Raw genomic sequence first — 27,850 nt, 5'->3', positions numbered from 1 at the left:
GGGCCGAAGAGCCTGTACTGAGCAGTAATAATGTTCTATGTAGAAAAGCCAGTCATTTCTGGGATTAGACTGCTCAACTGCTCCCGGTGTATTTAATGTTCAATATCTTGAAGGGTTTATTAATTGTTGTATACGCAAATAAGGGATAACGTTGAATGGGCAGCAGGGTGGCAACCAGGGAATACCGATTTAAGGGAATTGACCAAATAATCGTTGACAAGATGAGGAGTCTAAACAGCTATAGGATTACGTTAAATAATTTTCAAAAGACAAATGGATATATATTTGACACGTTTTCCTGAGCCATGGGGCAAAAGCACAAGAGTGGGAGTAGTTGGATAAATATTTCCGATGGATAATCTGAGAGCCTCAGCAGCAACCTCCTTTAGTACCATGTATTTAGTGATTTGGTCTCCGCCTGCGAAAAACACTGGGTTACCTCAGAGTCATGAACCTCAATACAACATGCAGCAGCCTTGGACGTAAAATGGGATTCTTCCCCCGCCCCCTCCCCCTTTTGTCGAATAACGGTTTTGCGACGGGCCTAGCTCGACGTCATTTTGTCCGCGTTGGAGCTGACGCGGCCAGTCTCTGACGTGGCAGCAGCGCGGGATCGTGTGTCTGGGAGCGAGTGCGAGATCCGCGGCAGCAGGGGCGGGAGCGTGGCGACAGACCGGTAACGGGGACGAGGATTCAGGAGTGGCAGTCAGATCGCGAGCAACATGGGGCTCACCCTGAGCGCTATATTGCAAAAGGTGTTCGGCCGGAAGCAAGTCAGGATACTGATGGGTGAGTTTGGACGGGGAGAAGTGAGCCCCCCCCCCCGTCACTGGCAGCCGTACCTACTCTCCGCCGTCTGCCCACTGCTTCTGTGGCTGGTTTGGAAGGAGCTCGCTGGGCCGCAGGCCTCGAGCGCTCTTTTGTTCACGCGCTCGGCTCCGACTCAGCGGTAAATGTCGGTGGGTTGTTTGCATTACTGCAGGTGTCCGAGGAGGGCCTACGCGGAGACCCGCGACTTCACAAAGTGTCCGCCGATAACTCAGCTTTTAAGATGTCTCTGGCCTAATTAGCTCGCTCCTGCCGCACACTCCCAGATCCAAGCTTCCGTCATATGGTTTCAGGCGGTAACGGAAAAATCCCACATAAACTGAATTTCTATGACGAGTAGCGATTTGCAGTTAGAAAGAGAAAGCGGAACAGAGTCAAATGTTGACTCTGCTGTCTATGTTGCCAGACCAGCTGAGTTTCTCTAGCCATTTCTAATTTTGTTTCACATTTCTAGCATCTGCAATCCTTGTTTTTTTTATATAAATTGCTCGTTTGGCTTTTTGACTTGATATCCAGTTTAAAAATCTGGGATTGGCGTACCCACTGCCTACCCACTAAATGTGCAAGAAAATAAATTGATACTTGATTATTTTAAATGGAGGGCAGAGTTCAATATCTGAAGTTCTTGAACTCAATGTTGAGTCCAAGAAGATTAAAATAATGTGCTGTTCCCTAGCCTGCATTGGGTGACTTCCACTGGAGCAAAGTGGACTTGTATATTCTTTTATCAAATCTCATTGAACATCTGGATAAATGTAACAAAGAACTAGTGCTGTTTGTTTGACTGGCCACACAATGCCTGCCAATATTCCATTCAAGTGGTTTATTTTTGTTTTACAATGATCCATCTTGGTTCTGAATACCTTGTAACTTTCAGAAATGATTTGTGATTGGAGTGAGTCTTCAAACAGAAGTTTATAATGCTTGTCTACTAGTTCAATTAAGGATATTCTAACAACTCTGAACTGGCTATTGACCTATTTTGACACTGAAATAGAAAAAGTCATTAAAATTTGCACTGTTTATTTAAATCTAATCTTGTACATTTAGTATTTTTGTTGTCCTTCCAATCAAGCCCTTAATTGCAGCTTGACTCAAAGGGTAATCTGCCATAGGTATCTAAGGAAATAAGGGAGGCTATCAAATTGAAAGAGAAGGCATACAAAGTGGCAAAGATCAGCTGGAAACTAAAGATTGGGAAAACTTTAAAGTAAGTAAAAAAAAGTGAGATCATATGAGAGTAAGCTATCTTAGAATATAAAGAGAGCAAAAGTTTCTGTAAACATATATAAAATGAAAGCTAATACAATTGTAACATTTAAAAGGCATTTGGATGGGTATATGAATAGGAAGGGTTTGGAGGGATATGGGCTGGGTGCTGGCAGGTGGGACTAGATTGGGTTGGGATATCTGGTTGGCATGGATGGGTTGGACCGAAGGGTCTGTTTCCATGCTGTACATTTGACTCTAAAAGAAGTGGCTAAGGTATTCTCTCATCCTTTAGTGAATAAGAAGGGGGATTTAGTAATGGGATATGAGGAAATGGTTGAGGCATTGAATAGGTATTTTGTGTTGGTCTTCACAGTGAGGGCACAAATAACATGTCAGTAACTGACGAGACTAAGATGGGTAAGGACCTGGAAAGAATCATTATCATGAAATAGGTCATGTTGGGCTCAACACTTCAACTCCCCCTCCCACTCCACCAAGGACATGCAGGTCCTTGGACTCCTCCATCGCCAGACCATAGCAACACGACGGTTGGAGGAAGAGCGCCTCATCTTCTGCCTAGGAACCCTCCATCCACAAGGGATGAACTCAGATTTCTCCAGATTCCTCACTTCCCCTCCCCCCACATTGTCTCAGTCAAATCCCTCGAACTCAGCACCGCCTTCCTAACCTGTAATCTTCTTTCTGACCTCTCCGCCCCCACCCCACTCCTGCCTATCACCATCACCTTGACCTCCTTCCACCTATCGCATTCCCAACGCCCCTTCCCCAAGTCCCTCCTCCCTACCTTTTATCTTAGCCTGCTGGGCACACTTTCCTCATTCCTGAAGAAGGGCTTATGCCCGAAACGTCGATTCTCCTATTCCTTGGATGCTGCCTGACCTCCCCTTTTCCAGCAACACATTTTCAGCTCAAGCTAATGTAGCTAAAGGTAGACCAGTCTCCTGGCCTGATGGAATACATCCCAGGGTACTAAAAGAGATGGTGGGAAAAATAGCAAACACACTTGTAGTAAATCCGCTGGACTTTGGGGCAGTTCCAGCAGATTGCAAAACAGCAAATGTGATGCCGCTAATTTTTTAAAAAGGATGGACAAAACATGGGGATTTATAGACTACGATGTGGCGGTGCCGGTATTGGACGGAGGGAGATGAAGTTAAAAATCGCACACCGTGTTAATAGTGTATTTAGCTTAACTTCTGCAGTGGGGAAAATGCTTGAATTGTATTACCAAGGAAGAAATAGCAAGACCTGTCCTGTTGGCAGATGCTGCATAGGTTCATGAAGGGCAGGTAATGTTTACTTTCTACTGGAATTCTATGAAGACATCACAAGTACAGTGGACAATGGGGACCCAGTAGATGTGGTGTATCTAGATTTCCAAAGAGCATTCTGCAAGATGCTGCACAAAAGGCTACTGCATAACGTACCGAGGCATGGATAGAGGATTGGTTTACCAACAGGAAGCAAAGAGTGGGGATACGAGTGCTTTTCTGGTTGGTAATCAGTGACTCATGGTGTTCCTCAGGGATCAGTGTTGGGACTGCAATTATTCACAATTTACATAGATGATTTTGAGTTGGGGACTACATGTACTGTGTTAAAGGTAGCGATGACACTAAGCTGAGTGGTAGAGCACAATGTGCAGAGGATTGTGAAACTTTTCCGAGGGGCATAGTTTTAAGTGCGTGGGCAACGATCTGGCAGATGGAGTTCAATGTTGTTAAATGTGAAATCATCCATTTTGGTAGGAAAAACAGTAAAAAAGACTATTATTTGAAAGATTTTAAAAAAGAAATTGCAGCACGCCTCTGCTGAAGGCCCCTGGTGTCCTTGTGCATGAATCACACAAGGTTGGTCTGCAGGTGCAACAGGAAGCCAAATGGAATTTTGTCCTTCATTGCAAAAAGGATTGAGTTTAAAGCAGGAAGGTTATGTGGCAAATGTTTAGGGTGCTGGTGAGGCCACACTGGAGTACTACATGCAGTTCTAGTCTCCTTACTTGAGAGGATTTAATGGCACAAATTTAATGGATTTAAGGGGGTGCAGAGGAGGTTCGCTTGGTCGATTCCAGAGTTGAGGGGGTCGGCTTATGAGGAGAGACTGAGTAGACTGGGATTATATTCTTTGGAATTTAGAAGAATTGGCAGTTGGGGGGTGGGAGTGATCTCATAAAAGGATTGTAATTTTATAGAAGTAGAGATGATGTTTCTACAGGCAGGTGGAACTAGGACAAGAGGGTGTAGCTGTAAAATTAAGGGGAGCAGCTTTATACTGAATTGAGAATGAATGTCTTCACCCATAGGATTGTGAATCTGTGAAATTCCATGCCCAGTGAAGTAATTGAGGCTTCCACATGGAACGTTTTCAGAGCTAAGATAAATTATTTTTTGAACAGTAAAGGAATTGAGGGTTACGTTGAGAAGGCAGGTAAGTAGAGCTGAGGCCATGAAAATATCAACCATGATCTTATTGAATTATGGAGTGAGCTCAAATAGCCAGATGGCCTACTCCTGCTCTTAGTTCTTGTGTTCTTCTGACTCTTGAAGTTCACCCATTACACTCTCTCTTTCAGTCTTGTTAGCACTCAAATCTTGTTGCACAAATTCCTTGCTGTTTCAGTACCAACTGAGACAAATGTTTCCTCATCGTTAGGAGCTGTCCCTTCCTTCAAAGAATCACTATCACGGTCTCTTTCCTGCTCGTAAAGAACACTTTTACACCTAAATCACCCAGTCTGGATACGTATACATATGTCCATCCATTGCTTATGATTCAGTCCTTCTGGCTTGGTCCAAAATCTATTCACTGCTGCATTAAAAGTATTCAATGACTACACCACCACCGGAGGCACAAAGCTCCAAAGTATTTCAACTCTGCAAGTAAAGAAAAATTCCTTTCCTCCCTTCATAAAGGCTGACCACTAATTTTAAAACAATATCCCTAATTCTGGAATCACCCACTGGAGTTATGATAATTTCATATGTGAAGGCTTTTCAAGATCTTGTATCCCTTAAATAAGGAGACCTAAGTTGTATGCAATAGTCCAGATGAGGTATTGCCATGGTCTATATAACTGAAATTTAACATCATTACCTTTGGTAACTAGATAACAAAATCTCTGGGTGGTCTCAAATTAGACATAGCCTGAAAGATGATGTAGGATCTTTTTGGGTGTGGTGATGTAGCAACTGTACAGTAATTGCACACAAAGGTAAAACTTCTATTGAACTGTTGTCTGATATCTAGAACTGTCCAAAATTCTGCTAGGTTAGAATTAAAGAGGAAAAATAGAGAATTAAATTTATTAGTAATTCTTAGTTAATCGCAAAATTCAACCTCCAATTACCTCCCCATTAGATATCTCCAATCATTCACATTAATGTGCACTGTCCATTGCAGATTCCTTCCCCGCCCCCCCCCCCCCCCCCCCCCACCCAAAGCACCCATTCCTATCACCCCACAACACTCATTATCTCTGTGGCTGCAAAAGTGGCTTTTGTGGTTTAACTGTACTTATTAGCTGCAATGTGGCAGCTTTTGCTATTTTTATTTTAAATGGCATATATCTGCAGCAGTCCATTCTAATACTGCCTGCATATTTTACTGGTGCAGACTCTTATTGCTGAAATGTCTCCTGCATCAGAACACCAGCCAGAAAAGGTCTGGAAAGGTAAATGGGCAACTTGTCTGTTCTGGGTTATAGTGAGGATTCCCATGCTCTTTAAAAATATCTCACATTTATTCCAGTTTTCACTTCTGTATGACATTATAGACTAAATCTCTAAAAGGCTGTGGCGAAAAATAATGCTATCTTTTTATTTTAGAAATTCAGCATGGAATTTTCAAGATAAATATATGAACATATCCATTGTCTATTATGCTTTAAAATGAGCATAATTAACTTTACCTTTTCATTTCTTTTTAACTAGTTGGTTTGGATGCTGCTGGTAAAACAACAATCTTGTACAAACTGAAGCTAGGAGAAGTTGTTACAACTATTCCAACTATTGGTAAGTAAGAATCATGTTGGTTATTTGTTGCACCTGACTACCAACAAACTATTCAGTCAAATATCAGACTTGTGACAGTTTATTAGTTTTATTTGACATATCACCATACTTTAGCACCCTTATTTCCTTTTTCCAAGTTGATCTTCTTCTTAAGATATCCACTTGGAACAAAAGGGCAGGCCGCATTCCACTTCAAGTACTAATGGTAGTTAATGTGAAAATCTGGTTAAGATGTTGTTGAATTATTTGGCCATGACCCTGAACAAGTCTCTCCTTGCCCCCACCCTATATTTCCATTAATGGCTGTTTAATGTTGAATAGGAGCCCTGACCTTTTTTTTTCCCCCATTTTTGGTGATTGCAGCAACCCCAATAGGACTTGAGTGAAGCACATCAATTTGGCAGTAAGCAAGGAAATCCTGACCTTCAGCTCTCAAACGTATTGGGCCCTGGGAGGTCATATTAATGTTTGATGGATTTGGATGTCTAGTCAGTGTATTGACATCTGGCATATGTAAGTCCATGTTGTATGCTGATGTTAGGAATGTGTTGAACAGCAGTGTCATTGATTCAACAGTTTAAGGTTGGAATACAAAAATGGACTAAAAAGAACTGAACATTTTGGGAATAGGTTGATGGAAAATCTTTTTAATGTCAAAGGAGTGCAAGGTGTGTGTTTTTATTTAGCAAATCACACTAATGGATATGCATGGATGTGCACACACTTGATATAAGCTAAAATTTCAGATAAATGCAACTTAGCCATTTGGCTCTTAAAGGTAATTTAATGGGAGGTAAAATAACAGACTGAAAGTGAGAGATGGAGTACATCCAAAACCAAATATCAGTTTTGGATGCTCCTGTGCACTTTTTTATTTTAAACCTTTTTCTTCTGTTCAAATTTTAGCCAACTGTGTCAGAGATCTATGTGAAGCTGGTCAATTGTGTTGAAAAATGACTAGATGCTAACTTAAAATGATATCGAAGTTTAAATTTAATCTTCTGGGTGTAGGAATGGTGAAACTATTCATAGCAAATCTGATTGATTGTTTTCAGTAAGGTAGAAACAAGCTTATTTTAAAGTAAAATGTCACTTCTATAGAACAAGTTCTCTAGTCAGATTTATATAAAATATAACTGAGTATATCTGATTTTATGTTGTAACTGTAGGCATTTTGCAGTAATGCTGCAAGCTGATCAAACATTTATCAGTCTATAATTTTGATTTTTTTTAAATAGGATTCAATGTTGAAACAGTGGAATATAAAAATGTGTGTTTCACTGTGTGGGATGTTGGTGGCCAAGATAAAATCAGACCCTTGTGGAGGCACTATTTCCAGAATACTCAGGTATTTTTGATATTCTAATCGATGAGAACACAATGAGTTACCTTTTAACTTGTTAATCTGAAGCATATTGTATCCTGTTGTATATCTATTCATAAATTTCTTGTTGAAACATCTTTTGTGAGAATGTCAAATGACTGCCAAATCCATTTTAGTTTGTTCATTATGCTATAAAAATTCTATATTTGTCTTCAATTTGATTCAACTACATTCTGTGAAATTCCAATTTTGAAATTATGGCTTAGTCTTACAGCACCCTTCGGTCCAACCAGTCCATGCCAAACATAATCCCAAACTAAACTAATGCCACCTGCCTGCCTGCCTGCCCCAGCCCATACCCCTCCAAACCTTTCCTATTCATGCACTTATCCAAATGTCTTTTAAACATTTGTAATTGTACCCACATCCACAACTTCCACAGGAAGTTCATTCGAAATGCAAACCATCCTCTGTACAAAAATAAAAATTGCCCTGTATCTTTTTCAAATCTTTCTCCTTTCGCCTTTAAAAATGTGCTCCCTCATCTGGAAATTCCTCCATCCCAGGGAAAAGAGAGCTACCATTAATTCTATCTATACCCTTTCTTTATTTTATAAAATTTCCATAAGGTTGCTTTTCAACTTCCTATGCTCCAGTCGAGAAAGGTTCCAACCTGTTTTTACAATTCAGATCTTTCATACCCAGCAACATCCTGGTAAATCTCTTCAGAACTCTGTTCAGCTTAATAATATCCTTCCTATAACTGGCTGACTTCATCCTTGGCACTAGGCCCCAACCCCTGTCTTATCCGGAGCAGCAGGCTCAATTCCATAGCAAAGTCCCATCTTCTGCTTAGCTTGAGCCCAATATCCTGTCAATTCCCCCTCCATCTCAACAAACCCAAAGCCGTGTCCAACTCCCAGCTTATCCTCAGCAATTGGCCTCAAAGTCCTGACCAAGTCCCATGTCTTCTTTAGGAACAGGCCCCTGTAGCTCATTCAAGGATATGTGACTAGCCATTTATGTAATGAAGCCCCATGTACCTCAAGCACTGTGTTTGTTGGAATTGCAGTACACGCTCCTGGCAGCAGCGGGTAGAAATAGTAGGCACAGCTGCGTTGGGATACCATGGTGGGCTAGAAGCAGGAATGGACAGAGGTCATTTTGGAGGAGGTGGTGGCTGGAAAAGAGAGGAACAGTTAGAGCCGGATTGGCAAGGTGTATTGGGAAAAGTTTTGGGCTGCAGTGTTGACTGCAGCAACCTAAGGACTCTGAATCTGCAGAACAGGCCAGAGAACCTGAAGCTTAGAAATGTGAACCTTTGCATCAAGCCCAAGAGCTTAAGTCCTTGGGGTGCCAACCTTAGCAATAGGCCTGGATGCCTGAGGCCTGGAAACATGAACTTGCAAACAGGCCCCAGAGGCAGAGGCCTGGAAATGTGCACCTCAGCAATAAGCCTGGGAGCCTGAAGCCTAGGAATTTCAAACTTGGCAACAGGCTGAAAACCCTGAGGCCTAGAGAGGCCAACCTTTGTTACAAGTCCAGGAGCCTGAAGCTTAGGAACATGAATCTTAGCAACAGACCCCACAGTCTGAGGCCTAGCAATGCCAACTTCTGCAATAGGCTGGAAAGCCTGAGGTCTAGTAAGACCAACCTTCATCACAGACAGGAAAACTTGAGGCCTGCAGCACTGCGGCCAGATACCTGCTAAGTGTAGTCAGATTTGTAGAGGTTACGATCTGTCAGAGCCGATCTTCATGTAGTCACTGCATTCCGAGACAAGACCACCTCTTGGAACAGACAGGAGAGAGGATCAGACTCTGGCTGAAACAGCAAGAGAAATAGGGAGGGGTGTAGGGGTTGGAGGTGGTTACGGAGGTAGGGGTTGTAGGGACTAAAGGAGTTTCCAGAGATAGTGGGGTGTAGGGGGCTACTGAGAGGGAGGGCTGTAGGGGCTAGAAGAGGTTAGAGGTGGTGGGGAGGGAGTGTAAGGACTGGAGGAGGTTACAGAGATAAGGCAAATGTGGGAGAGTGGCGCTCAGTGACCGAGGAGATGCAGGGTTCTCACACTCCCTCCCCCACTGCCCTCATGCCACCAGAGGTCTATAGTCCTGGTCGAATATCTGCCCTCCGTGAAGGGCAAGCAAACCTGATCGTGAATCATTATCCGGGTTTCAGCGCCGTCGACAGGAAGTGAATGGAATCGTTCTTTTTGATCCTGAGCACAATGGGCAGATTATTGTGTTTTTCCAGCCTTGGAGGATTCCCACTGGGTGTTGCTGTCAATCCTGTTGAAGGTATAACAGTTTCTTTCCTTAACAGCATTTTATAAAATTTAAAGCTCTGGCAGTTTTGAAGTCCTAACCATGAACTCTTATTATCTTGGAATGTACTGGACAGTGCTTCAGAATTAGAGAATTATACCACTATTATCATCTTTTGATAACATTGACATGAGTCTGATTCAGAAAACTGCATGTTTATATGCTTTTGTCCATCATCAGTTTGACTTTGTATTCTGACCTCTTAGATTTTTAACCAATGAATGTGGGTTTGCCTTCAGTATATTTGCATTGCTGAGTTTAAACTTTTCCTTTCATCTCACGCTAATTGATTGTGAACAGAAAAGAAAACTATCCGCAAGGTGCAGGAAGTTAATGACGGGTGCATCAGAATTAGAAGTAGGGAACTACTTTGTTGAAAAAATATGTAGTCAGTGACAGTAAGTGAAGCATAATAGTCAACAAATGATTCTATGATTGGGAGAACTATTACTAGTACAATGTCCTGGTGTTCAGAATAAGATCACTTGCTTTCATGCTCAACATGAATGTTGGGCGGCTTAGTGGTTAGCACTGCTGCCTCTCGGTACCAGGGACCTGGGTTCCGTTCCATTCCACCCTTGGGTGACTGTCTGTGGAGTTTGTACATTCTGCCCATGTCTGCATGGGTTTCTGCTGGGTGTTCTGGTTTACTCCCACAGTCCAGAGATGTGCAGATTAGATGGAGTGACCCATAGTGTTCAGGGATGTGTAGGTTAGGTACGTTAGCCATAGGAAATGCAAGGTTACAGGGATAGGGTATGGATGGGTCTGTAGGATGCTTTTTGGACGGCTGATGTGGTCTCGTTGCGCTGAATGGCCTGTTTCCACGCTAGGAATTCTTATGAATCTATGGATTCTTGAATTGAGACTTTAATGTAGTGGGCATGATTGAGACGTTTGGTGCAAATATTTGTGAGATTGATAACAAGGGACCAGTGTAGCAAGATTGCATTACTCAGGCAAATAGATGTATGGCAAACTGAATTCAGTAGAACATAGAACATTACAGCGCAGTACAGGCCCTTTGGCCCTCGATGTTGCGCCGACCAGTCATACCAATCTGAAGCCCATCTAACCTACACTATTCCATGTACGTCCATATGCTTGTCCAATGATGACTTAAATGCACTCTAAACTTGGCGAATCTACTACCATTGCAGGCAAAGCATTCCATACCCTTACTACTCCGCGTAAAGAAACTACCTCTGATATCTGTCCTATATCTATCACCCCTCAATTTAAAGCTATGCCCCCTTGTGCTCGTTGTCACCATACTTAGAAAAAGGCTCTCTTTGTCCACCTTATCTCATCCTCAGATTATCTTGTGTCTCTATTAAGTCACCTCTCAAACTCCTTCTCTCCAACGAAAACAGCCTCAAGTCCCTCAGCCTTTCCTCGTAAGACCTTCCCTCCATACCAGGCAACATCCTAGTAAATCTCTGCACCCTTTCCAAAGCTTCCACATCCTTCTTATATGCAGTGACCAGAACTGTACACAATACTCAAAAGTGCAGCCGCACCAGAGGTTTGTACAGCTGTAGCATAACCTCATGGTTCCGGAACTCTATCTCTCTATTAATAAAAGCTAAAACACTGTATGCCTTCTTAATAACTCTGTCAACCTGGGTGGCATCTTTCAAGGATCTGTTTACCTGGACACAGAGATCTCTCTGCTCATCTACACTACTAAGAATCTTACCATTAGCCCAGTACTTTGCATTCCGGTTACTCCGACCAAAGTGAATCACCTCACGTTTGTCCGCATTAAACTCCATTTGCCACCTCAGCCCAGCTCTGCAGCTGATCTGTATCTCTCTGTAACCTACAACATCCTTCGTCACTATCCACAACTCCACCGACCTTAGTGTCGTCTGCAAATTTACTAACCCACCCTTCTATGCTCTCATCCAGGTCGTTTATAAAAATGATGAACAGCAGTGGACCCAACACCGACCCATGCTGTACACCACTGGTAACTGGACTCCAGGATGAACATTTCCCATCAACCACCACCCTCTGTCTTCTTTCAGCAAGCCAATTACTGATCCAAACTGCTATATCTCCCACAATCCCATTCCTCTGCATTTTGTACAATAGCCTACTGTGGGGAACCTTATCTACCACCTTGCTGAAATCCATATACACCACATCAACTGGTTTACACTCATCTACCTGTTTGGTCACCTCCTCAAAGAACTCAATAAGTTTTGTGAGGCACAACCGATCCTTCACAAAACCGTGCTGACGATCCCTAATAAAATTATTCTTTTCTAGATGATTATAAATCCTATCTCTTATAACCTTTTCCAACACTTTTTACCAACAACTGAAGTAAGGATCACTGGTCTATAATTACCAGGGTTGTCTCTACTCCCCTTCTTGAACAGGAGACCACATTTGCTATCCTCCAGTCTTCTGGCACTATTCCTGTAGACAATGACGATTTAAAGATCAATATTAAAGGCTTGGCAATCTCCTCCCTGGTTTCCCAGAAGATCCTAGGATAAATCCCATCCAGCCCAGGGGACGTATCTATTTTCACACTCTGCAGGATTTCTAATACCTCTTCCTTGTGAACCTCAATCCCACCTAGTCTAGAAGCCTGTATCTCAGTATTCTCCTCGGCAACATTGTCGTTTTCTAGAGTGAATACTGTCGAAAAATATTCATTTAGTGCTTCCCCTATCTCCCCTGACTCCCCACACAACTTCCCATGACTATCCTTGATTGGCCCTAATCTTACTCTCATCATTCATTATTCTTTAAGTACCTATAGAAAGCTTTAGGGTTTACCCTGATCCTATCCGTCAATAACTTCTCATGTCTCCTCCTGGCTGTTCTGAACTCTCTCTTTAGGTCTTTCCTGGCTACCTTGTAACCCTCAAGCGCCCTAACTGAGCCTTCAGATCTCATCCTAACATAAGCCACCTTCTTCCTCTTGACCAGAGATTCCACTTTGTAAACCACGGCTCACGCGCTCTACAGCTTCCTCTCTGCCTGACAGGTACATACTTAGCTAGGACACTCGGGAGCTTTTCCTTGTATAAGCTCCACATTTCTAATGTGCCCATCCCCTGCAGCTTCCTTCCCCATCCTATGCTTCCTAAATCTTGCCTAATCGCATCATAATTTCGAGAAGAATGAGAGTAAAGTTGAAAAGTACTGGCAAAACTCAAGAATCCTGGCAGCGTTTATGAAGTGAGAAACAGAGTCAACATTTTGAGTCCAGCATTACTTCTTTGGAACTGAAAGGAGCTGAAAATTGTGGAATTATATGGTCGCCTGGGGGGAAGGAGTGAGAAATGAAATTGATTTTGAGAGTGCCCAGAGCAAAAGACAAAGGGAGTGATAATTGTGGTAAAGGACAGCGAAGGATGTAATGACAGTGTGAAAAAGAGAAAGTGGGTCTACAAAGATGTACAAGATGTGACCAGGAGAGAATGGAAGTACATAAGGAAAGTTGTCATACTTTGAAGTTGTGGAACTCAGTATCTAGTCTTAGCTGTACCCAAGTGGAAAATGAGGTATTGTTCCTTCGATTGGAATGTGTTGGCAGGCAGAGGATGAAAACGTTAGCATGGGAACCTAAGACTGAGCTGGAGTATTCACCCAGTCTGCATTTGGTCTTGCCAATTTAAAGCATGGTGAGCAGCGAATATGGTAGACTATAAACGCAGATTGTTGGAGAAACTCAGCAGATTTGGCAACATCTAGAGTGAACACCATTAATGTTTTGATTCCAGTAGAACTTCTTGAGAACTGAAGACTGAGAGTAATGGATATTGGTGGACAAGCTATTCCAAAAATGGAAACAGAAATCAATGACTAGAATAGTCAGATGAACCAGAGAAGGGTGGAAACAAAACTGAATTTTTCCAATTTCAGACTCTCTGACTGAAAGCGCGGTAGTAACAGAGACACCCACCCTGTTTTTGAAAAAAATGTTTGGATATTATAACCTGAGAATGGCACACAGAGCAAGGGAGTTATGACTTATAGGATACTGAGAAATTAATAGGAATAAAAGAAACTTGAAATGTTTGTCTGTTGATCCCTGAAAGAAGCAGAACAGGTTAACAAGGTAGTTAAGAAATCCTAAGGTACACTTTTGTCCATTATTAGCTGAAGTATTGAATATGAGCGATCTTGTCGCATTATAAAACATTAGCAATGCTGATGCTAAAGTACTGCTTCCAGTGTAGTCATTGCATTATAAGAAATGTGATCGCGCTGGCGAAGCGATAAGATTTATGAGGATGTTAAAAGCTGTAGACAATTTTGGCAATGTGGAAAGTTTATGAACAAGGAGATTTTTGAAACTGACGGGGCAGAACAGTTAAAGTATCCAAAGTTATAAAGGTCTTGGAGAGAATGGATACAAAGGACCTGGATAAGGGGGTCAATAATAGTAGAGAATATATCTTAAATAGTTGACAAGGATTTTAGAGAATTTACAAAAATTTCCAGAGGCTAGTGGGAGTTGGAAATCCATTGCCTGTGCAGATGGCAGTGACAAAAAACTCTCCCTTCAAACAAAAACACTTGGATGTGCAATAATCTAAAGGTCTGGAAAAGTGAAATTGGGCTGGATCACTCTTGTCAACTGGCACAAACACATTGGTAAAAGTGGATGCCTTCTATGCCATAAATTTTTCAGGTTCCTAATCTTGCTAAAGATTTCTTTTCCATAAATTCAATTGACATTTTCCTACTTTATGCAAATTGCCATTGTTTATAGATTGCTACTGCAAATAGTCAGCATCCTCTCTGGAAGTTGAGTCACATTGCTCTGTTTACTTAAGTGATGATAGTATAAGGAAAGGATCATCTAACAGTAGCTTCTCATTGTGGTCTAGACCAGATATTTGTGTCTTGCTCCATCTGTGAAATTAGACTGAGAAGACATTAAAGGGTGACAAATTTTTTGCTGTTTGGATTTTCAATGTTGGTATTCTTGAGAATCTACCATTTGAATTGTATGTTCTGATATTTGAGCCGAAAGGGGCCTTTTTAAAATAAAAAGTCCCAGCTCTCTCGTCAGTGAGAGCAGGAACGGACTGCAGACTTGTGATCAGAGGAGTAGCAGGTACAGGAGAAATAGATATTCTCACCCAGTCACAAACTTTGACCCTCCCAAGCTTGCATGCTTCATGTCCAACAGATTTTCTCCCTTTGGGTCTTGCTGCTCCTTCAGAGGTGAATTTTTTTTTATTGGAGGGAGCGCAACTATGTTTGGAGGTCAGGAAGTTGTTATTTTGGCTGGTCCCTCAGTAGCAGTGTTGCTTTCAGCTGCACTGTGACTTTTTGATATCCTCTAGGAGGCAAAGGTAAAGAAGCAGAAAATGAATGAGAAAGGTGTCTATGCCAGGAGTGAACCTGCAGCAGGCCTGGGAAGGCTGTCGCTCATATTTAACTTGTTGGAGACCTCCACTATATGTTAGCAGAATCCATGAGATGATTGTTAATAGAAATGATCTCAGTGACTCCACTTTGCACCAGTCTAGAGTTGGGATCTGACACTAACCTTGCTGCTCCTCCAATCTTTGGTACTCTTTACAAATTTCATGGACATGAACTGAGTATTTCTGCAATCAATTGCTGGTTGAACTACTTCTGACCAAACTGCAGTCTTTCCTTATCTGTTTCTCCAATTATTGGATCAACTTGCCTTTATTTGAACTTTTTAGGTTAATAGTGGCAATGGACACCTCTCAGCATGATCAAATATCTCTAAACATACAAACAGGCACTCTTATGAAAAATTGCAATTCATCCTTTACGTATAAATGAAAAATCAGTCAATTTCTACCTCCACCTATTTGCTGGCTTTTTGGATCTGAGCCTCTAAGGTCTGAGCTCCTCTCCCAGAGAATTGACTCTACTTTGGAAGTGTGCCAGCCACGTTGCATCCACAGCCTCTGATTGGGGAGTTGAAGCTTCAAGTGGTGGGTGGAGTCCAGTCAAGGTGGAGACATCCAGTAGTGTGGTGGATTGGGGGTAAATGGATGGAAAAGGAAGGGGGGATGATTTAGTGGAAGGTTGCATAAGCAGGAAGGACAAGTGGAGAGACAGGACATTGGGTTGCAGTGGGGTAGGGAGAGCAATGAGTTAAGGGGAAGAAGAAGAATAATTACTGAGTAAGTGGGGAGAAGAGATGTGTGAGTGAAAGAGTGAGAGCATTTTCGTGGAGACCAGAGCTGGTTGCAATGTATATGAGAGTGTGGCTTCAGAATCTTCTACCACAACAGGATATGCGGGGCTTGTCTGAAGACTGTGTTTTAATGTGGTTCTGTAAAAGACAAATTTTCATATCTGTCAGATGTGTTCTTTGGCCTATATATATTCATTGGTGGCCAGGCCATCTATGATTGTCAGCCCATAGTTTACCTGTGTAGGTGGTATTAAAATGGGAACACATTGGAAAATAGTTTGCAGAGCAATGCCATGGTCCTTTACGTTGCATGTATGTAATTCAGCAGGTCGTGTTATGATGTGAATATTGACTTCATCCTGTATTAATACACTAGCTGCACTAAATACTGAAATATTGAGGTCACGTTTGTGATTTTATGGAAATGTGTTGGTCCACGGTTTCTTAGAAGCCTAGAAACGGGAAATGCATGAGGTTTAATGACTATGATCATTCTTGTTGAGGAGTATTTGCATTTTAACTGCCCATCATAAGTGCTTTAGTTACATTACTCTTTTGTCTCTGTCAATTTTTGAACCTTTTTTCAGACTCTTAAATTTTTTTGACACTGTCTTTGGCATTGTCACCTCTGAATATTTGAATAAGGCCTCTTTCAAGATTTGTTTTATTTGCAGTAAGAATAATAGATTCTTATTTGTGAATAGATAAATCATACTACCTCACATCAGTAATAAAGAAAGTCCTCCATTGTTGCAGTTTCAACATAACGCTTAATGATCTGTCATCGGAAAAATATGCACGTACTTCATGATAACCCAGTTCTTGCGTGATTCTCAGCAATGGTTGGTCGTTGCCTGCCTGAGTAACATCTTCATCTATCATTGGCTTCTAAACACTCTAGCCATGAAAGCTAAGAAATTGATTTCCTTAGCCACAAATGCATTGTGTTAAATTAGATATGATCTCTAAATTTGTCATGAGTGAGCCATTTGTATCCAAAGCTTTGAGTCTCATTTATTTGACTGTGTGCATACAGTTAAATGTATTGCTGACAAAATAAAGCAAATAGTGAAAATGCAATGCATAATTCACATGCATTCTGAGGTGATGGAAGTTTTGGAAATACTTAGCATCCTGGATTGAATAATATAACTTAAAGAAATATCTTGCTTGGTTTGAATGTAATACTGAAGAGAGCCAAATGAGTGCTAACATTTTTTAAAAAACCTTTCGACTGAGGAGAAAAACAGTTTGAAGATCCTCAACCTTCAAATTCCAGAACTGCAGATGATCTGGATGAAGATCCACAGCTTTTTGCCTCCAATAAGTAAAATGTATAGGAGGCAAAAATATTGAAGTACATTCTTTTTGCATATTTTCATGACTTTTATGTTTTACATTAACCTTGTATTCAGTAATTGTTTGTTCTAAGAACATAACCCAAACATGAGAGTTTTGTTGCACATATGTATTCCAAATAATGGGGGTTCACTTCATGTGATTTTTCAGGACTGTGAATTGAGGTCTAAAACTGTACTTATTTACACAAGGTATCTTCTCGCAGTTCTGAGGATTTTAAATCTTTGTCTTGGTGAAAACTCGAACTTCCTCTTAAAACTCCACCACCAATTCAGCGTTCTGATTTAGAAAGTCGCACATGTTGTTATTGCATTCTGATATATGCTATTTCTTACCTTTTCCAACATTTGGTGCAATGGTGCTGTGATGAATTTGAAATGTGTGCATTTTATCCTGAAAGGGTATCAAACCAAATATGCAACTGATGTATGCAAATTAATATTTCGTAACTTGGTGAGCACTTTTGAAACTTGCAGTGAATTGTGCAGAAAATTTCCTGAATTTGCTGATTTTTTTTTCATGGAACTTATGGAATAATTGTACTTGTCTTCAAAGCTTGTGCCCAAGAGATGCAGAATATCACCGTAGTGGTGTCACATGGGAAGTAATTCACAATAAAGGCTATTCTGTCTTGATTTTGATAAACTGCTGAATTATTTGAAATGAAGCACTTTAGTTCTGCCTAATTCTTTTTTCTCAGTTGGTGGTTCAGCTGTTCAGTTATAGAAATAAAATGAGGAAATGCTCATCTCAATAATGATCTAAATCTGTCTGTATAACTGCACTGGAAATGTTACCATCCTTTCCTAGGTTAGTCATTTACGGTCTCCTTTTTGAACATAAATGCTCTTCAAATTTGGTTGGCGACCCTTTGTAAATATTTTTATGAAGTTGGGCTTAAAAGCTGCGCTTGATAAAATGCAACTTACATGGAGAGAGATGTTTCTGATGTGACTGCACATGCAATAAACTAACCTCTCTGTTAGGATTATGTATTTTGTAGTTTATTGTTGCACAGAATTAGTGTGTCCAATGCTTTGACATTTTGTGGAATTTCTGTGATTTTGAAAATCATCTCAGAGAAACTCCTGGATATGTGCTGACTTAAACTCTGTATGTTCTGTTAGTTAATAGCTATTTACTGTTTTAAATGTTTTATATTTTAATATTCATTCTTTTCATTCATTCTTTTTATGTAAGATTGTTTCATCACTTGTGTTTTTGGGGTCTGTGGATTTAACCAGAATTTTTTAGATGCCTCTAAGAAATTAGAGGAAAACCTGAAAACAATGCAACCACCGAACTGCAGAGCCAGTCGTTTCTCCATATCATGACGCTGGTTATTGTAGATATCAGTCTATTCAATCCAGCCAATTACTGAAGAGTTAGCTGGAGATTGGCAAACTAGGAGACTAGTCTGATATCTTCAACCCTGTTCTTTGTGTATTTGTTCATGAAAAACTTGTTTTGATTCCTTCTGTTTGGGGAATAGATGAATAACTTGATCTCGAGTAACTGCTATTCCAGAAGGGGAAGGCATCTCAAGCAGGAGATTATTAAAAGCTGTGCTCCCAGCAGAAATATACCAAACCCCCCTCATAGCTGACCAATTCAGTGCTCTATTACCATTAGATCATTTCAGTGTTGTCATAGAATATTATGCATCATTACAAATACTTGAATTGGTCTGTGGTTTATCTTGGGCTTAGTCTTATCCCTAGAGCAAGGCCATTGAATCTGAAGTGGGAATTAAGTTTGCTGCAAAATGAGGCAAGCTTCCTAATTAGACAAGCTGTTTTATTGTCATCTTTTATTTACTATGAATGTGTATGATATTCAGATTAACAAATTCATGTTTTGATTACTTATTTCACTAGCTATTTCAGATTAGGAAAACCAGTCTAATACAGAGGTCTGGATCGGGCAGAATTTGTAAGGAGCATCCAGGGAACCTTTCTAGGGCAGTATATCAATAGTCTGATGAGAAGGACCATATTGGACCTGGTGTTGGGGAATGAGCCAGGCCAGGTGGTAGAAGTTGCGGGGGAGGGGGGGGAGGTTTCTTTGGGAATAGTGACCACAATTATGTAAGGTTTAGAATACTCGTAGACCAAGATGAGAGCAGTCCTAAGGGAAGAGTACTAAACTGGGCTGAGGCCAGTTATATCAAAATTTGGCAGGAGCTGGGAAATGTGAATAGGGAGCAGCAGTTTGAATGGAAGTCCACATTTGATATGTGGGAGGCTTTTAAAGATGGAGATGTCCATTTGAAAACAAGGGATAGGAAAGCCAAGATTCGTGAACCGTGGATGGCGGGAGAAATAATACAATTAGCCAAGAAGAAAAGGGAAGTGTACATAAGGTCCAGGCAGCTGGACCTCCACAGAACGTGCCTTGGAGGAATGTCGGGAGAGTAGGACCAAACTTAAACGAGAATCAAGCAGGCTAAAGGAGTTCATGAGATCACTTTAGTGAGCAGAATTAAGGAGACTCCCAAGGTCTTTTATTCATATGTAAGAGGATAACGAGAAAAAAGGTTGGTCCGCTAAAGGATAAGGAAGGAAGGTTGTGTGTTGAATCTGAAAAAATGGGTGAGGTTCTTGATGATTACTTTGTTCACTGACGCAAGGGACATGATGAATGTTGAGGTTAGAGATTAAAAGTTTGTTTACTCTGGATCACGCTGCCATAAGTAGAAAAGATGTGTTGGGGTAGGCTAAAGGATATTAATGTGGTCAAACCCCTTGGACCAGATGGGATCTATCCCAGGCTGCTGAGGGAGGCAAGAGAGGAAATAGCTGGGGCAGATATCTTTGTAGTATCCTTAAACACAAGTGAAGTGCTGGAGGATTAGAGAGTTGCTAATGTTGTCCCCCTGTACAAGGTGGCTAATTGGGATATTCCAGGTAATTACAGACCAGTGAGCTTGACATCAGTGGTGGGAAAGTTGCTGGAGAAGAATGGGCTTCTGTTTGGAAAAGAATGGGCTTATCAATGATAGGCAACATTGTTTTGTGCAAGGGAGATCATGCCTTGCCAACTTAAGAGTTCTTTGAGGAAGTGACCATCTTGATAGATGAAGGAAGGGCTGTGGCTATCGTCAAACGCCTTACGAAAGTAATGTATATAAGGTTCCCCATGGTAAACCAATGGGGATAGTGAAGTCACATGGTATGCACGGTGTTCTAGCTAGGTGGATAAAGAACCAGTTGAGCAACAGGAAACAGTAGTAGTTAAAGGGAGTTTCTCAAAATGGAGAAAAGTGACCAGTCGTGTTCCACAAGGGCCGCTGTTGTTTGTGATATACATAAATGATCTGGAAGAAGGTATTGTTGGTCTGATCAGTAAGTTTGCAGATGGTACGAAGATTGCAGAAAGCATAGGGGACTGTCAAAGAATACAGAGAAACTGGAGAGTTGGGTGGAAAAGTGGCAGGTGGAGTTCAATCCTGGCAAATGTGAAGTGATGCATTTTGGGAGTCTAATTGTAGACCAAACTATACTGTAAACAGAAGAACCTTGGGAAAAGTTGATCAGTGAGATCTGGGAGTTCAGGTCTATTGCACCCTGAAGGTGGTTGCACAGGTGGATAGAGTGGTCAAAAAGACTGCTTGCCTTCATCAGACAGGGTATTCAAGTATAAGAGCTGGCATGTCTTGCTAAAATTGTACAAGAATACAGTGTACAGTTCTGGTCACTACATTACCAAAAGAATGTGGACGCTTTGGAGAGGGTGCAAACAAGGTTTATGAGGATGTTGCCTCGTCTGGAAGATGCTAGCTATGAAGAGAGGTTGAGTAGGTTAGGATTGTTTTCATTAGAAAAAGGAGATTGAGGGGGGACCTGATTGAGGTCTACAAAATCATGAAGGGTATAGCCAGGGTGGATAGAGATAAGCGTTTTCCCAGGGTGAGGGGTTCAATAACGAGAGGTCACGCGGTCATGGTGAGAGGTGAAAAGTTAAGGGAGATACACACGGAAAGTACTTTACACAAGAGGGTGGTAGGTGCCTGAACGAGTTGCCATGAGAGGTAGTAGAGGTAGGCATGGTAGATTCATTAAAGGTGCGTCTGGACAGATGCATGAGTAGGTGGCAAGCAGAGGGATACAGATCCTTAAGAATTGGGCGAAAGGTTAAGACAGTGGATTTGGATCAGCTCAGGATTGGAGGGCCTGTTCCTGGGCTGTAAATTTTCTTGGATCATTGTAATTATACAAAGAACAAAGTTCTTGATTGCTACTGAATAATGTGTAGCCAAGTAATATGTACATCAAGCCATATTTCAGTTGCTGGTGAGTAAAACCTCACCAATGGGGGAGGGCCTTTGCAGCTAAACTTGAGAACTATTCAGTGAAGCTCCTACCTTTGCAATTACTACTTCTGTTTCTTCTATCTCCTTTTTATGCCACTCCCCTCACCTTTTTAGGGGTGTCACAAACATAGTGAGGTAGTGAACTGTAATAGGACAATACATTGAATTAGTAGTATTACACAGTTTGAAAATATTGAGGGCCTTTTTCATATCATTTTAAAGGTTATTTTTGTAGAAGAATAAAATTCATCTTATGAACAGTGTTCATGTGCAATTTTTGTGTTCTCTGCTTTAACAAAGTAAATTTTGTAAACTGTAAAATGTTTCCCTTATGTTATTTCAGGGTCTTATTTTTGTGGTAGATAGCAATGACCGAGAGAGAATTCAAGAAGCATCAGAAGAGCTGAACAAAATGGTATGTATTTGTGAAGATTTGAATTTGATATCTTGTTTACGGATGTTGTGAGCAATGTTCCTTTCACATACACCTGAGTTTGGTTGTTTAGATAGACATGCAGTACTATTCCTAGTTGCATTGATTAGGAATTTGTAGGAGTTGATCCATTCTTCAAATTTTTTTTTCACTAATTTCATTGGAAGTTCTGGATATCTAAAACCACTAAAACAGTCAACCACTTCAGAAGGGGCAGCAGTTGCAGTGAGTATGCTTAGGCAAAACCCTATTTTGATTTAAATTTCAAACTAAACAAAAAGGCTAAAAGACAAACCTCTAAACATGGGAATAAAATCCCGAGTTTTTTAAACAATTCTGTTAAAATGTACAGAAAGTTTGGTAGTCTTTAAAAATGTCTAAACTGCCCCATAACCGTTTTTAATAAAGGCAAAGTACTATGGATGCTGGAAATATGAAAAACCCTGACCATGCCTGGAGAAACTGAGCAGTTTAGCATCTGAGAGTTAGCATATTGAGTCCAATAGGATACTTCAAAACTGAAAGAGTTCTGAAGAGTCATATCAGATTCAATATGCTAACTCGCCAGACCTGATGAGTTTTCTCAATAAAAGTTTTAAATTTCTAACATGCTAAATGTATTTTACATCAATGAATGAATATAAAATTATTTTTCAAAAACCAATCACAGTTGTAAAATCCCTCCAATGTGGAGAGAGGTCCTTTTGGACCATCAAGCCTACACTGACCCCCTGCAGAGCATCCCACTGAGACCTAGGCCTCACCCTAACCCCCATAACATGGCATTTACCATGACTAATCCACCTAGCCTGTACATCACTAGATACCGCAGGGCAATTTAGTATGGCCAGTGCACCTAAACTGCACATCTTTGGACTGTGGGAAGACTGTGGCTTATGGAGAAACTCACGCAGATAGTTACTCGAGGCTTGAATCAAACATGGATCCCTGGTGCTATGAGACAAGTGATATTCACTTTCAACCTTTTGATGGCAAATGTGTTAAAATGTAACACGTGGAATTTGCAAACGTTCATTGTGATATTTTGAAATGACTCAATTTTTTAAATTCAAATATAAAATTTGAATTTTCTCAATGTTTTCCTTTTGCAGACAAGAAGTCTGAGAGGTGAATGGTTGCAAAGTACTTTGTGCTTTGGTAACAGTTTTTCTTGTAGATACCTAACTGCGTGTTCATGAGGTAGTAAACAGTAACAGACAACACAGTAAATTCTTATTCTGGCCTTAACAGGGATCCACATGTACATAAGGCTTTATTTTTGTACCTCTCCAAAAGCAATCACCTTGCACCTTCGTTTCTTCCCCTTTCCAGACTCATTGTGCTGCACTCATCTATGGAATAGATCCCATCCGCAGTAATCACAGAAAATAGTGATATCACTAGAGTCCACAAAATCCAAACTCTGCCGTCTATAGTTACAGATCCCTTAATAGACCTATTGCTGAGACAGCATTGGCAAATATCAGTAATTCTCAGTCCAAATATTTTCCTGCCTAACCTGAAACTAAGATAGTGTGTATTTTTTTCCACAACTCTCAGTTGATTAATATGGAGCTTTTGAGAATTTTTTTTTGCCTTGTTTTAATCTTCAACCAAATATGCCATAATAGTGAAGTCACATTATTATTTTGTTTTCTTCTAGCTTCTAGAAGATGAATTGAAAGGTGCAGTTGTACTGGTGTTTGCCAACAAACAGGACCTCCCAAATGCCTTCACCATTAGTGAAGTGACAGAAAAATTAGGTCTACAGAGTCTACCTAACACAACTGTAAGTAACCTACTCCTCTCAAAATATGAATTGTTAACATTGACAATACGATGGTAGTATGCATGTAATAAAATAAGTTAATGCAAAATTGTCATACACTCTTTTAATATCAATATTCCTCCAAAATGACATTGTATCAGAGAAACTTGACTGTACAGTCCAGAAATTCTGAAATTTGATTCCTGAGTAATGTTGTCACCTGTTGTTTGTAGATGGAAAAATCATGCCATTTCAATTTTACTGGGGTGAATGTTTAGTGGGTGTCTGTTTTTTTTTCATTAAAATAAATCTTTACCTCACCATCAATGTACCAAAATCTCTCAGATGAACAGTCGACTTCCTAATTCATAAGTGGATGTGTGTATTTTCTCATTGGTACTTCCTGAAGATTTGAGTACATCATGAAAATTTAGTTTGACTTCTGGTTTGAGTTACACAGTTGACTGCAGCCAAGTTGAGGGTGTGAATGCTGGATACTGAACTGAGTTTGGAGACCAAAAAAAATCACTTAAGACTCCATTGCTTAAACTCAATCCAATAATGCTAAAGGCTGTGTGGGTACTAGTCATGTTGCTCCATCACGCAGTAAACAATATTTGTTTCTGTTCACACAAAAGATCATTCATTTAACAGTGTTGGCGAACTACCAGTACTTGTGGAAATATACTATGGCAAAAATCATTTGGCTCCAGGGATTGAGATGTTTGACCAACCTTTTTTAGAATTTAAAATGTCCATAGCCGAATACTTAAATTCCATAATTCAAAGTCAATAGTATTTCTGTATAGAATTTAATAAAGTTAATTTTGTTAACTTCTCTAATTCCATTTTTTTTTAACAGTGGCATGTTCAGGCTACATGTGCTATACAAGGAAGTGGCTTGTGTGAAGGCCTTGACTGGTTGTCAAGTGAACTATCAAAATCCTAGACTTGATGCCACAATATGACAAGATGTTTTATTTAACCGAGGACACATTTGGTAATATTGGTCTGGGCTTGTTAACTAGTTTTCATCTCCCAAATATTGTGGTTTCTGGAGTTGATATTTTGGCAGACAGCACAGCTTGATTTTGAACATTTTTTTGGATGTTTATGGTAGGTTTCATAAATTGGTGGAAGATTAAACAAATAATTTACAATTATCTTTTGTGAGTGTGTTTCTTCCAATTTATTTTCCACTTGAAGCCAATATAGATCCTGATTTGTAAAATAGCTGAAGAATTAATGTCAAATACATTTGAGCCCAAATAAACAACTTTTTTTTCTAAATTATGTTGCCCTTATTGAGTTTTGATACCTTTGGATCATTCCAAAACACACAGTTGTTTTAAAGATTTTATCTTGTCTTTTTTCAGAGTTTTGTGATACCTCGGGTCATTCCAACACAGAATCTGCTGAAAAAAAAATTCTCTTTTTTTTTTGATTGGGAATCAGTTCCTGTTTCTTTTTTAGTTCTTACTAAATATGGCTCCTGGCAGGGATTGGTAAGGAATGGTTTAAAAAGTACTTGATTCTAATTGAGAAAGCATCATTTGAACAGAAATTGCCTTTATGTAGTCTTGCAGATGTCTGTGTTTCTTAAAATAAATAAATCATGCTGATTGCAACTGACGGCTCCTCCCTGTGAAATTCAGTCCAGTGGTGTAATTTGAAACCACTTCAGAAGTCCTTCAATCTCTTTGTGGTGCAGTAGACTTCTGCAGTGGTTTGTACACTGGCTAATTTGTGCAAGGCTATGTCAAATTATTAGAAGGATGAAATTTTTTTCTTTTGTTGGTAGATACCTGTTCTTGGCAACCAGCCAGTTTCAGTGGACTACATCCATCCCCATTTCATGCACCTGAACTGTAAATTTTAAAATTTCCTTTAACTCAAAACAAGCAACAGATTGTGCAGCCCATTGCTATGTAAACTTCCCAATCCCACCAAAGGATGCAGTCCTGAAATATGCATGCATTCATGTTAGCATTTCTATTCACATAGATAAGATCAGATTGTCTTTCTAGTATGTTGAAAGTTGTACCTTTTTAAATGTTGCATGTCATTTTGCTATCAGTATGCTATTATTCATTGTAATATAGGTATTGTTTGTTTGTCTACGGATGGGCAAGTCTTCATGAAACTGGAAGATTTGGGAACATCAAAATTCTAATAATGAAAGGTGTCTACGTAATCCATTTGACATTCTAATGAAATTAAATAAACTTTATAGAAATACTTTGCTTGTTATTTAATCAAATTTGTTTTAAATTCTCATATTTTGCGATCTTGAGATCATGAGAATAAAACATAGTAAGGAGATTAGTTGAGGGTGAATGCGAAGCAAAGTTAGGATGGGCAATAATTTTTAACAGCAATTAATAGCTACTATAAAAATGCATTGTTTTGTATGCAAATACATTTTGTAGTCATTAACTAGCAAAATATGTCAATTGAAAAATTATTTGCTGACAAATTCGTAATGAAGTGCTATTGCTGGTAGAAAGGTCTATTTGCAATAACAGGTTTGTGGTTTCTAAATATAGATGTCATTTACAGTGGAAATAATAATAAATCTAAAATTGTGTAGGAAATAATAAATCTAAAGGTGTAGTAAACTCAGAACATCCCTCATTCTTTACAATAAATTGTCACTCGTAAAGCAGGTATCTTGCATGAGAATTGGAACACAACCATTTGACTTGGGTAAGAATGGTATAACTGAGCTAAAATTGGCAGTTTGGCAAGGCATTGCACTGTCTAGTTGTTCCTACTTTTCAAAACTTCACTATGTAGCAGTATTGGTGTTGTTACATCATTAAAAATACATAACTTTGAGAAGATGGCTAGCTCGGTTAGCTCATAGATAGCTATTTTGCTTAAGAATAATGCCAACAGCACAGGTTTGATTACTTTAGACCTGCCTGTTCACCTTGCCCCTGAAAATGTAAGTTAATGGGAGCTCCCACTCAAAAACTACAAAGAATAGTGCTAGAATAAAATGCATAAGTATACTGTAAAAGTGCTAACTAATCGTCCCACTTTTATGCTATTTGACTGTAATTTTCACATTGCTTTTCTTTGCCAGTTTCTGCATAGAGTGGCTTCTCCTCCAAGGAGATTTTAACTTCCATCACATGCTCACTCTTGAGTTCATTGTCCTCCTGTTCTCTCAGTCCTCGTAGAGTCATAGAGATGTACAGCACGGAAACAGACCCTTTTTATCCAACTTGTCCATGCTGACCAGATATCCCAACCCAATCTATCCCACCTGCCAGCACCCGGCCCATATCCCTTCAAACCCTTCATGTTCATATCCCCATCCAGATGCCTTTTTAACTGTTGCAAATTTACTAGCCTTCACCATTTCCTCTGGCAGCTAATTCCATGTACACACTGCCCTCTGTACGAAAAAAAGTGCCCCTTAGGTCTCTTATATCTCGTCCCCTCTCACCCTAAATCTATGCGCTCTAGTTATGGATTCCCCCCACCCCCCACCCCAAAGGGAAGTGACTTTGTCTATTTATCCGATCCATGCCTCTCCTATTATAAGCCTTAAGGTCACCCCTCAGCCTCCGACGCTCCAGGGAAAACAGTCCCACCTATTCAACATCTCCCCCTCTATGTAAACTCCCCAAATGAGTATTCATGATCTGAAATCTATCTTGACTCACTATTCACCAATATCCGTCACTGATATTCCCATGTCTGATCACTGTCACTTCCCACCAATTTCCTGTTCCCCATCCACTACTTCATTCTGTATGATCATTTGGGGGGGGGCAGAATTTGCCCTCCATTTGGAACTGCACACTCACATTCACAAACTGATCAGCCATGATGCTCTCGAGTAGGAGAAAGTGAGGACTGCAGATGCTGCAGTACCAGAGTTGAAAAACGTGGTGCTGGAAAAACACAGCAGGCCAGGCAGCATCTGAGGAGCAGGAGAATCAACGTTTTGGGCATAAGCCCTTCTTCCTGAAGAAGGGCTTATGCCCGAAACGGCGATTCATGATCCTCTTGAGTGTTTAAGCAGGCCTGAGGGGCCAAATGGTACACTTCTGTTCTTAACTTTCTTTGTTCATTATAAGTGAATATCTTATTCTCT

The 27,850-nt window shown here is 40.3% G+C and overlaps 1 protein-coding gene across 1 annotated transcript; it reads left to right on the top strand.

Moving 5' to 3' along the window:
* The first annotated feature begins 576 nt into the window (after window positions 1-576).
* LOC140483792 (ADP-ribosylation factor 4) lies at window positions 577-25,980 on the top strand. Its single transcript, XM_072582383.1, has 6 exons — window positions 577-789; window positions 5,991-6,071; window positions 7,310-7,419; window positions 21,885-21,956; window positions 23,638-23,763; window positions 24,605-25,980. Exons 1-6 carry the CDS (start codon window positions 723-725, stop codon window positions 24,689-24,691), a joined length of 543 nt encoding a protein of 180 aa, XP_072438484.1. The 5' UTR covers window positions 577-722; the 3' UTR covers window positions 24,692-25,980.
* Window positions 25,981-27,850: the final 1,870 nt, after the last annotated feature.

The sequence above is a fragment of the Chiloscyllium punctatum genome, chromosome 12 (assembly GCF_047496795.1).
Source record: "Chiloscyllium punctatum isolate Juve2018m chromosome 12, sChiPun1.3, whole genome shotgun sequence".
Taxonomy (NCBI): Eukaryota; Metazoa; Chordata; class Chondrichthyes; order Orectolobiformes; family Hemiscylliidae; genus Chiloscyllium; species Chiloscyllium punctatum.
This window is presented reverse-complemented; position numbering and strand designations above follow the sequence as displayed.

Bases quoted from the DNA above. Each gene is read 5' to 3' on its own strand.
- LOC140483792 (XM_072582383.1), top strand. From the start codon at position 723: ATGGGGCTCACCCTGAGCGCTATATTGCAAAAGGTGTTCGGCCGGAAG. The intron at 21,957-23,637 runs GTATGTATTTGT...GTTTTCTTCTAG, and splicing joins CAGAAGAGCTGAACAAAATG to CTTCTAGAAGATGAATTGAA. The intron at 23,764-24,604 runs GTAAGTAACCTA...TTTTTTTAACAG, and splicing joins AGAGTCTACCTAACACAACT to TGGCATGTTCAGGCTACATG.